The sequence below is a fragment of the Carcharhinus amblyrhynchos genome, chromosome 4 (assembly GCF_965287045.1).
Source record: "Carcharhinus amblyrhynchos chromosome 4, sCarAmb.v2.hapA, whole genome shotgun sequence".
Classification (NCBI taxonomy): Eukaryota; Metazoa; Chordata; class Chondrichthyes; order Carcharhiniformes; family Carcharhinidae; genus Carcharhinus; species Carcharhinus amblyrhynchos.
Genome location: NC_137327.1, coordinates 48391173 through 48403284, shown reverse-complemented (window position 1 = coordinate 48403284; position 12112 = coordinate 48391173). Strand labels below are relative to the sequence as shown.

At 41.8% G+C, this 12112-nt stretch overlaps 1 protein-coding gene across 1 annotated transcript in view; it reads left to right on the top strand.

The window, feature by feature from the left end:
* The window catches only part of cpne2 (copine II), a 259830-nt gene extending 256289 nt beyond the window's left edge, over positions 1-3541 (top strand). Inside the window, exon 16 of the mRNA XM_080187114.1 lies at positions 3002-3541. Within this exon, the coding sequence (XP_080043240.1) occupies positions 3002-3109 (108 nt within the window). The 3' untranslated portion in view covers positions 3110-3541. The remainder of the gene's footprint in view (positions 1-3001) is intronic.
* Positions 3542-12112: the final 8571 nt, after the last annotated feature.

Sequence of the window (12112 nt, the reverse complement as noted above, 5' to 3'; positions counted from 1 at the left end):
TCTTGACTGCCTATATTTGCAGCACTGGAAAGTTGATTGAAGTTTTGAAGATAGACAATTAACCTTTTGATTGCCAGCTGGTTCAGCAAAATTCCCAGCTCCATGAATCAACAACTTTCCTTTGCCTTCAGCTTATTTACTCCTGATTGTGGAATAAATATTATTACAGTAATGAAGAAACTCTAGGATCAGCCATACGATGTGACCTTGTACATATATTGATGGGCCCAGTATGTATCGGAGCCTAGTCCAGAACACAGCAAAAGTCAGATTGGGAAAGAGACACAATTTGTGGTTGGGCTGGGGCTGGAGACCAGAGAGCATTCAGCAGGAAGGAAGGCTGGTGAGCACAGAGATCAGAAAGAACCATTTACAAGTAGATTCATGCAGCAGTGCCATGCATTTAGGCTCAAAAGCAATCAGGAACCTTGTCCTATCAAATTAAGTTGTTCTTGGATCACAGAGATTCCTTCAGTGTAGCATTTTTCTTCAAAATGGAACATCAGCAGTGATAGTCTGATTTGGACAAAAAAAAACTTACCTGGTTGATGGGCAGAGACAAAGCGGACACTAAAATCCACTTATTTCATTACAAATAATGTCACTATCACTGAACCCTTAAGTAATATAAATCCTGAAAAAACAATTACACTCAAAAAAAAAGGTCCTGAACAAAAAATTGAAAGACTTCACCTGCATTTACCCTGCCAGTTATTTTTATTCCTCTGCTCAGTCTATTACCCGCTTTGTTTTATTGCAAGTTGATTTTTTAACCTCTCAAACCAGTTTTTTTTTCAGGTTTTTATTTTCTTTACTTTCCAATCTTTAGATTCTTCTCTTCCCAACTTCCCCATCCCCTCACCAATCCATTTTAGAGAGAAAAGCAGTTTTCTTTTTAAAATGTACTTAAAATGGAGGCAGTCTAAACCTAGGTGAGGAGATTGTATTATTATTGTTCCCAAGCACAAAGGGACAAAAATATAGGAGATTATCCAGCACCTTCAAGCTTCATCCACCAATTTCGAATATAACTTATCTGTACCTCAGCCCAAATTATCTGTCTTTGCTCCACATTCATCTTGATCACCCACAGCCAACTGAAGAGCGACTTCCAGATATTCACTATTGTGAAAAAAAGTGTTTGTAAGTGACCTAGTTCTAATTTTACACTGTGCCCTTTCATTCTAAATTTCACTGTTAGAGGACGAGAATTTCTCAGCATTCGTCTATCCTCTCCAATGCCTTTATTGCTTTTTAGCAAGCTTGATTAAATCAACCATCAACGTTCCAAACTTAAAGAAATGCAAATCAGGTTTTTGCAACCTATTCTTATGATTTAACCCTTATACAACAACTGCAGACACGCTACCACCTGCGAGTTCTCCTTTAAGTGATACACCATCCTGACTTTGACAATTAATCATTTATCCACTGTCACCTGGACATAAATCCTGGAACTACCTCACTGCCAGCACTGTGGAAGTACCTTCACCACATGGACTGCAGCAATTCAAGAAGGCAACTCACCACCATCTTCTCAGGGAAATTTTGGATGAATAAATACTGGTCTCAGACATAATCTCTGAAACAATTTTTTTCAATAAAATACTATGAGAAACTGAACATCCTGCAAACGAATAAAATGTTTCAAGTTCATCATCAACATTAATTGCCATTCTCCAGGTGAGATTCTGAATAAGTGCAACTTAAGTATTATTGCCACCTCCAACTCTCAGCATGAACTCTATTGGCCTCTTTGCTCTCTGTACCCTTATACTAGTTTTCAGTGATCCAATTACATAGACACACAAATCCTCTTGCTTCTCCCTTGTACCTATTCTATCACCATTTAGGAATATTTAAGATTTGCCAGCTTCCCCAAATTAAACTCAATCTGCCAGTTTTGACCATGCACTTTGTCTATGTCCCTTTGTAAGTTCCTGCTTCCTTTTACACAATGTACTGTACTTCCTAACTGACTGTCAAATACAAACTTGAATCCCCCAGTATTACCTTTATCCTTACTCTGTCCCCAACCTCCTAACCAATTACATTAAAAGGTTATCTCGAATTCCATGCACGTTCATTTTTGCCAATATGGTCTTGTGCAGAATTTTATATCTTATGGAAGTTCATACATCAATAGCCCCAATTTATTCAGCTCCCCATCATAAGGCAACTCTCTCACCCCCAGGAACTGACCTAATGAACCTTTTATGCACCACCTCCAAGACAAGTATATCCTTCCTTAAATATGGAGACCAAAACTTCCACACAGTATTCCAGATGCGTCTCACCATCAACCACCCCTCTATCGATGCTAGTATGTTAATGCCAACTCCATCAGCCTGTATCTTACATATTAACCTTTTGTGCAGCACCTTATCGAAAGTGTTTGGAAATTCAGGTACGTCTACTAATGCTCCTTTATCTACTCTGCTAGTTACATTTGTAAAAAACACTCAATAAATTTGTCAAACGTCATTTACCTTTTGTAAAACCGTCTTGACTTTGTCTCATCATACTCTGATTTATTAAGTGCATTGTTAAGACTTCCTTAATAAGATTCCAGCATTTTCCTGACAACTGATGTCACTTTGAATAGCAGAGTTATACTTGCTAATTTCCAATCTCCTGAGACCATTCTAGAATTTAGAGAATTTTGGAAAATCATAACCATTGTATCCACTATCTCTGCGGCAATATCTTTCAGAACCCATGAATGTAGGCATCAGATCCTGGAAATTTAGCAGTCACTTTAGTTTCTTCAATTTTTTTATGAGCACAAAATATATTGCTAAGTTATACACATCCATTCATTAACTTTACTAGCTATGACTGTAGCACTACATTCTGCACTCTTCTTTCCTTTTCCATAAACTGTATACTTTGCGTAGTGCGCAAGAAACAATACTTTTCACTGTATACCAATACATGAGACAATAATAAATCAAATCAAACATGTGGTACTATTAAAGCTTTTATTTTTGCTGTTTTTCAGGCTCCTAAAGAAACTTTGGCCAAATCTGTCCTGGCAGAACTACCCCAGCAAGTTGTTCAATATTTCAAGCAAAGAAACCTTCCGCCTGTTAACTCTGATCCAGCCTAACACCAAGCCATCGAACTTAGAGCCTGCATGATACCAAATTCCCTACCATGCCCTCTGAAAACGTTTACAGAATAAATCTTTGCATGTTTTGCAGCACATTTGTAATGTTTTGTTTTCATTGTTTCAAAAAGATATATTTCCAATGACTCAAGTCTTAATTTGTTTGTAAGGAGAATCTGGTGCTTTGTAAAAGTCTGATAATTAACACTAAGAATGGTCGACTTTTTTTCCATGTCGCCACACTGTTCAAGTATTGAATGTATCTTTGTATTACTGGATGTTATGTATCTGATTTTTTTTAAACTATTAAAACAAGACAGTTTGAAAATAACAATTATTGACTTGCAGGAAGGCCAGAGCTGAAAGTAGAGTGTTCTCTCATTTTGTGTCAATGTTGTCTGTATAATTAAAATAAACTGTACTTTTGTCAAACTTGCGTTTGGATATTTTACACTATTTACCTGTAATTCTTACTTACAGTGCAATGTTTCAGTAAATTAAGTTGAATTTACATCAAAAGCCTTTCCTTTGCTCTTTTTTGGCAGTACAAACTTCTAAATATTGTTGAAAGGTCCTAACGGCTATTTTTAAGTAGGCTGCATCTTAAGGAGATTGACATTAGTGAATAGCGAAGGGTAAAAAGAGGAAATAATTAATCTACCAGCAAAAGCTGCAAATACAGAAGGTTCACAAGATATATACCAAGGATTGATGTAAAGCAGTCCATTCAACTCAAATATTCAAAATAGAAGAACTATGATTCTTATCCTTATAACATCTCACTGATGTGTGAACGATTTTAAGATTAGGAAATTGGCCAGTGGGGAATTGTCCTGTTGGCATGGCTCTAAACATTTGCATCCATTATGCCAGTTCCTTCTCTCTCCATATGGCAGCATGTGTCAGAAATGTGTGGCACATTTGACTTCTTTGCCAGGAATGAATGCGCTGTTGCTGAACCGTGTTTAATTCTTGGCTGCTGTACCAATGAACAGTCTAGTCAGTCAGGGAACGGAGTTTGAATGGCTCTATCTCTCTACAAATCCAGGCTGAGCTGGATTATTGAACAGGTGTCATTCTGCTTTACTGATATATTTTAAATAATCAAATTTTATATTTCCAAGTCTTAAATTCCTTTTTCTTCAACCTGTTTAATTGCCATCAATCTAAGTATACTGGCTTAAGAAAACATTATTTGATCAAGTATTTGGACAACACTAAGCTCTCTGTAATAAAGTAATGCAAATTATATAATTCTTTAATTACAACATTTAATGGCCATACAACATGCTGTTCAGCGGCATTATATCAACCTACAAATTATACTCTGCAAGTAGCTGTCTATCTAGATGCTGTGACAGGTAAGAAGGACACGGAAGCAATACAAACATCACAAAATTAAAATGAACATGGGTTTTATTTACATCATCTGCAAATCTGCATTTCTTGTAAGTTTACAATTGATTCACTAAAAGCGATTACTATATCAAGTGGTCACATTCTCCAATTAAAAGTGGAATGAAATACTCCCTCTAGCTACAACCAAGACTGAAGGCATTAACATAATTTAGATTGCCTAATGAAAATCGTGTCTATAGTCATTCAGCAAGAAAATCTTGTGCAATACTGCCTATAATCAGTTTCCCAAATTATGCACATGAACACCCTAGGCTGACACACCCTTTCCTTAAACCCTTGCTTACTGTGACAAGTGCACACATCAAAAATTGCCATAGGATGCTCTTTATAAACACATCTGCAATTGTGATGGAAACATTGGCAGAGGGAATTGTACCTGGTATGGTATAAGGAACTGCAGACCAGAGTCAGTGAGTTTTTGCCCCACAGTTTTGTCATTTTAGTAACACATTGATGCAGACAAACATGAATTAGGTGATCAGCCCCTCAAGCTTCCTCCTCTATTTGATAAGATAATTGTTGATCTAAATGTGGCCTCAATTTTCCTGTCGACCCACGATACACTTCAACTCCCTTATCAGCCAAAATCTAACTTGGGCATCAAAATATTCAATGACCCAGGGAAACACTTACTGCTCTCTTGGGAAGAGAAATTCCCAGACTAACGACCCCAGAGAGAAATCAAACATTCTTCCAATTTCACTCAGAAATGGGAAATTCCATATTTTTAAAATGTGTTTCCTGGTTCTAAGGTGGAATTTTCCCAAAAAGTTTCTAAGTGCCATTAAAGTGTGAAACGTTTTGTTGTGCAAGCTCGGCGCTGCAATCTTCCTTCACACACTCAGTTCTTTTGATAATTGAGAGATCTGCACTGAATGAGGGGTGGGGGAGCCTAAGTACACTAGTGAAGCTGGCTTTAGAACACTGGGGCACCATTACAGGAAGCATCCTGGTCTACTACATATGGGAGATCAACTCGCATCTTCCATTGGTAATCGGACAGCCCACGTCCCCACACTCACGCGTTGCAGTAGCGGGCATCAGGATCCTTCCAATGAGTCATCTGGCAGACCCCCAACACCTGTCTCCCCCTCATCATGGCCCCCTCTGTGGCCCACCTCTGCATGACCCCCTGTGCATAGCCCCCTCCCACATCCCCATCTTTTCATAGCCCCCTTTTCCTATCCCCTTACCCCCAACTCTTCATAGCCCCCTGCACTTCCCTGGCACAGCCCCCTCTTATCTAGCCACACCCACGTCTTTTCATTACTCCTTGCACCGAACATGCATAGCACCCCCCCCAGCATGAGCCTCCTCACCATCATGCATACTCCCCATCAGGCCCCAGTCCTATTAAGGCCCCACCTCCTTGGCACTGCCCAACTGGTCACTGCCAGGGTATCCAGTGGACACTGCCAGACTGCCACAGTCCACTGGGCACTGTCCAGCCATACCTGCAATGGGGGAAGTGAGGAGGACAACAGCAGCTGTTCCGGATGCACTAATAGGATTGAAATACAGTCAATCCTATGCAAATGTCAATCCTTCAGCTAAGTCATTCCCAAAAGGAGAAACAACCTATCAGTAACCACCCTGTCAAGTCCCCTCAGGTTCTAATATGCTTTAATAAGATCACACCTCATTCTTTTAAACTCCAATGGATACAACAACACCTCCCTACTGGAAATGTATCAGTTGAACTTTCTCTGCAATGCTTCAAGTGAAATAATAGCCTCTTAAATAAGGAAACCAAAACTATACTCAAGACTGTAGATTTCTGCAATCTCTGTCCATTTAAAAATAATATACTGCTTTTCAATTCTTCCTGCTAACATTTATCACACATTATTAATTTAGTTTAGTTTATTTCATTAGTGTCATAAGTAGGCTTACATTAACACTGCACTGTGAAAATCTCCTGGTTGCCACATTCCGGCGACTGTTCGGGTACATGGAAGAAGAACTTAGCATGGCAAATGCACCTAATCAGCACGTATTTCGGACTGGAGGATGAACATAAGAACATAAGAAATAGGAGCAGGAGTAGGCCATCTAGCCCTTCGAGCCTGCCCCGCCATTCAATGAGATCATGGCTGATCTGTCGTGGCTCAGTTCCACATTCCCGCCCTCTCCCCATAACCCTTAATCCCCTTGCTTATCAAAAACCCATCAACCCGCGTCTTAAAAATATTTAGCGAGGCAGCCTCCACCACTTCAACGGGCAGAGAATTCCAGAGATTCACCACCCTTTGAGTGAAGAAGTTCCTCCTCAACTCCGTTCTAAACCGCCCCCCCCCCCCCCCCCCCTTTATCTTGAGGCTGTGCCCCCTAGTCCTACTGTCCTTTCTGAGCGGGAAGAGTCTCTCCACCTCTATCCTATCCATCCCATTCATCATCTTATACGTCTCAATGAGATCTCCCCTCATTCTTCTAAACTCTAACAAGTACAAGCCTAGTTTATTCAGCCTCTCCTCATAGCTCAACCCCTTCAACTCCGGTATCAGCCTAGTAAACCTCCTCTGCACTCCCTCCAAGGCCAAAATATCCTTGCGTAAGTACAGCGACCAAAACTGCACACAGTACTCCAGCTGCGGCCTCACCAGTGCCCTATACAGCTGCAGCAAGACCTCCCTACTTTTATATTCAATCCCCCTCGCTATGAAGGCCAGCATCCCATTAGCCTTCCTGACCACCTGCTGCACCTGCAGCCTTGGTTTTTGCGACTCATGCACAAGGACCCCGAGGTCCCTCTGCACCGTCGCCTGCTGCAGTTTTTCGCCCTATAAGTAATAGTCCTTCCTACCATTATTCCTACCAAAGTGGACAACCTCGCACTTGCCAACATTAAATTCCATTTGCCAGTTCCTGGCCCATTCGCCCAGCCTATCTAGATCCTTCTGCAGACTCTCCACACCCTCCGCACAATTTGCCGTTCCACCAATCTTGGTGTCATCAGCAAATTTCAACACCATACACTCGGTTCCCTCCTCCAGATCATCTATATAAATGGTAAATAGCTGAGGCCCCAGCACCGACCCCTGGGGCACACCACTAGTCACCAACCGCCAGTCCGAATAGCACCCATTAACCCCCACTCTCTGCCTCCTATTTGACAACCAATCCTCTATCCACGCTAACACCCTACCCCCAACTCCATGCCCCCTTACCTTCTGCAATAACCTCTTGTGAGGTACCTTGTCAAACACCTTCTGAAAATCAAGAAAGACCACATCTACCGGCTCTCCTCTATCCACCGCCCTAGACACATCCTCCTAGAACTCCAATAAATTTGTCAGACACGACTTCCCCTTAACAAAACCGTGCTGCGTCTGCTCTATCAAGCAATTCCCCTCAAGATGCCTCGCTATTTCCTCCTTGATGACAGATTCTAACATTTTACCTACAACAGACGTTAAACTAACCGGCCTATAATTCCCTGCCTTTTGCCTGCCACCCTTCTTAAACAATGGCGTAACATTAGCCGTTTTCCAATCTTCCGGCACTTCCCCAGAATCCAGCGACGTTTGGAAAGTAACCACCAAGACATCCACTATCACCTCCGCCATTTCTTTCAGAACCCTCAGATGCATTCCATCCGGTCCTGGGGACTTGTCCACAATCAGTCCCTCCAGTCTGTCGAGCACCGCCTCTCTAGTAACAATAATGTCATTGAGACCCTCCAGTCCTACCACCTTTCCATCGCTAACACCCGGCAAATTATTCACGTCCTCCTCCGTGAAGACCGAAACAAAAAAGTTATTCAAAACCTCAGCCATTTCCCCATCCCCTACCACTAAGTCCCCCCTCTCATCCTCTAAGGGTCCAACGTTCACCCTAGCCAGCCTCTTCCTTTTTATATATTTATAAAAACTCTTGCTATCCTTTTTTATATTAAGCACTAGCCCAGCTTCATAGTTCATCCTACCCTTCTTTATCAACTTGTCAATCTTTGTTGACATTTAAACCTCTCCAAATCCTCTTCTCGCCCATTACTCTTAGCTATTCTAAACGCCTCCACTTTTAATTTAACACTTTCCTTCACCTCCTTCGTTATCCACGGCTTATTACCTCTCCTCCTACGGTCCTTTTTAACCATCGGAATAAATTTCTGCTGAGCACCAAGAAAGATCTCCTTAAAGATCCTCCACTGCTCCTCAGCAGACCTACCTTCCAACGCACTCCCCCAGTCAACATTCACCAATTCTTCTCTCATCCTACCGTACTCCCCTCTGTTCAAACAAAGGACGCGTGTCCGGGAACCCACTTTCTCCTCCTCCATCTGCACCAGAAACTCCACCATACAATGATCACTCTCCCCAAGAGGATCCTTCACCGCAAGGTCCCTAATTCTACCCGCCTCATTACATAACACCAGATCCAAGATAGCTCGCTCCCTCGTCGGCTCCAGCACACACTGTTCAAGGAAACTATCCCGGCAGCATTCCAAGAACTCCTCCTCGAGCCCACCGCGTCCAACATGGGTCGACCAATCAATACGTAGATTGAAATCCCCCATAATTATCGCCGTCCCATTCCTGCATGCCGCATTTATTTGCGCATTAACAGCCCGCCCCACCTCCAGATCATTATTCGGGGGCCTATAGACGACACCCACCAGCGTCTTCCTCCCTTTGCTGTTCCTAATCTCCACCCACAACGATTCCACTTTCTGCTCTTTGGTTCCTATATCATCCCTTGCTACCACCCTGATGCTATCCTTAATCAGCAGAGCTACGCACCCCCCTTTTTCCTCCTGCCTATCCTTCCTAAACACTTGATACCCCTGGACATTCAGCTCCCAGTCCCTGTCACCTTGCAGCCACGTCTCTGTAATGGCCACCAGATCATATCCATTTGTGTTGATCTGCGCCACCAGGTCATCCACTTTATTCCGAAAGCTTCGTGCATTCAGATAAAGTGCCTTCGTCCCAGCCTTCACCTGGACCCTATTTGCCAGAACGCCACCAACCATACTCACGCCCCCTACTCCCTTTATTATTGGGACATCCTCGGCCTCTTCCCTTACCTGTACCCTCTCCTTAACTTTAGGCCCCATAATGTCACCTACCCTCGCACCCTCACCCCCCCCCCCCCCCCCCACCCCCAATTAGTTTAAAGTCCTGTCTACAGTCCTATTTACACAATTCGCCAGGACTCTGGTCCCAGCACGGCTCAGACCAACCCCATCCCACCCGAACAGGTCCCACCTACCCCAATACTGATGGCCAATGCCCCATAAATTCAAACCCATTCCTCCCACACCAATCCCTGAGCCACCCATTCACTTCCTTAATCTTATCAACCTCACGCCCGTCTGCACTCGGTTCAGGCAGTAGCCCAGAGATAACCACTTTGTCGGTTCTACTTTTTAATTCCATTCCCAGCTTTTCATACTCCCTCCCCAGATCCTCAGTTTGCATTTTGCCTACGTCGTTGGCACCCACATGTACCACAACGACCGGATTCTCACCCTCCCATTCCAGGTTCCTCTGCAGCCCAGATGCGACATCCCAGACCCGAGCACCAGGCAGACAACACACCCCTCTGTGCACTTTGTCATTGTGACAAAGAACAGTGTCAATAATCGGAGCACCCGGAGGAAACCCATGCAGACACAGGGAGAAACTGCAGACTCCACACAGACAGTGACCCAAGCCGGGAATCGAACCCAGATCCCTGGCACGGTGAGCAGCAGTGCTAACCACTCTGCCACCATCTGCCAATTTTTTGCCCATTCATATTGCTTAATTGGAACTGACTAGTGATGAGTTAGCAGTTGTTTCTTCATGTTTAAAGATTGTTCAACAGTTAAGAGTTAAACTTTTTTATCTTGTTAGATTACACAAGCTGTATTATGAATAAAGTTTGTTTTGATAAAAGTGATCCCTGAGGCAAAGCATCCTTTGCATTATTGAGGTCTAGTCTGGTTTCATAATAAACCTTGAGATCTGGTACCCAATAGTTATGAAATATCTTCTACGTGACTTTGACTTCCACTGCATCTCTATTGACCTAATCCTTAACTTAATTTTCCAGTTTGCTTTAACCACCTCTGCCCTCATTCCCTTAATATTGACTTTATTTAAGATTAAAACACTAGTCTTAGATCCACTCTCCCCTCCTTAAACAGATTGTGGAACTCAATCATGTTATGATCACCATTAACTTGGGGCTCTTTACTATGAGGTCATTAATTAATCCTGCCTCTCAGCACATTAACAAGTCCACAATGGCCAGTTCTCTTGTTGGCTCTAAACTGAGCTGCTCTAATAAATGTCCCGAAAAGCAATGTACAAACTCATCTTCCAAACTACCTTTACCAATCTGATTCATTCAATCTATATGTAGATTAACATTACTCATGATTAACACTGCACCTTTCTCACAAGCGCCTATTATTTCCCACATACCTCATTCTACAACGTAGTTACTGTTAGGGGGCCTATAAACTATTCTTTTGTTACTTCTTAGTTTTACTCAAACTGATTCTAAGAATAAAGATGTACAATGTCACCTCTGGCAACTGAACTAATACCATGTTTAATTAAAAGAGCTACCTCACCACTTCCTCCGAGCTTCCTGTATTCCAAAATGTCAAGTACCTTTCAATGTTCAGGTCCCAGCCTTGGTCACCTTGCAGCTTCATCTCTATAATGATCAGATCATATATATTTATTTCTATCTAAGCTGACAATTCGTTGATTTTCTTATGAATGCTACGCACATTCAAATACAGGGACTTTAGTTCTGTATTTTCAACCTTTGGCCTTACCTGCTGGTGCATTCTTCTGCATGCTCTACTCCTTTCTGCCATGTTTTTTATTGCTATCTAGCTCTCTTGCATTGTCCTCTCCTTTCATTTATCACCTCTTCCCTCAGCAGAAAAAATGGCAAGAACAGTGTTTATACTAACTTGGTCCAAACAAATGATATGTCACATCACAGTACAAATCAGGCAGAAAAGAACAAATTGTTATTGTTACTGATTTAAAAATAGGACTATGAATCCCATCGTTTTTATTTTATTCATTGCGGAATTTAAATTTAAAATGTTAATTAAAACAAAAATGCCACATTTAGTTAAGTTTATTATTTAGGTACTTTCTCTCTCTGTAGTTCTCAATATACATATTCAACTGAATGCTCTTAGACTAAATTAGCATGTACTGTGGCTAAACGTATGTGATTTGTGCTGACGGTAATATCAACATTGATATATTTTCAAAAAAGGCATTAAAATCACACGTCAAATATATTTAGCCCTTACAATACTGAAAGCCGATTTCAGCACAAGTACACAAAGTTCCAAAGTCAACAATGAGAATGGTCTCAATGTATCCTCCAAAGCTCAAAACCATCACAAAATACAAGGAGCTCCTGAAAATGGCAAATATATTTTCTAAGTGCTGACTATCTGTAGTACAGTAAAGCCAAGCATTTATGTCACAGTGGTAGAGAAATTAAATCTACATAACAAAAAATGTCATTCTTTCTGAAATGAAGCATGATATGAAAATAATCTTGCACCACCAGCACTACTCATTGTACAACTATTTTGTTTTGTGTGGGTCACTGAGTTCTCAG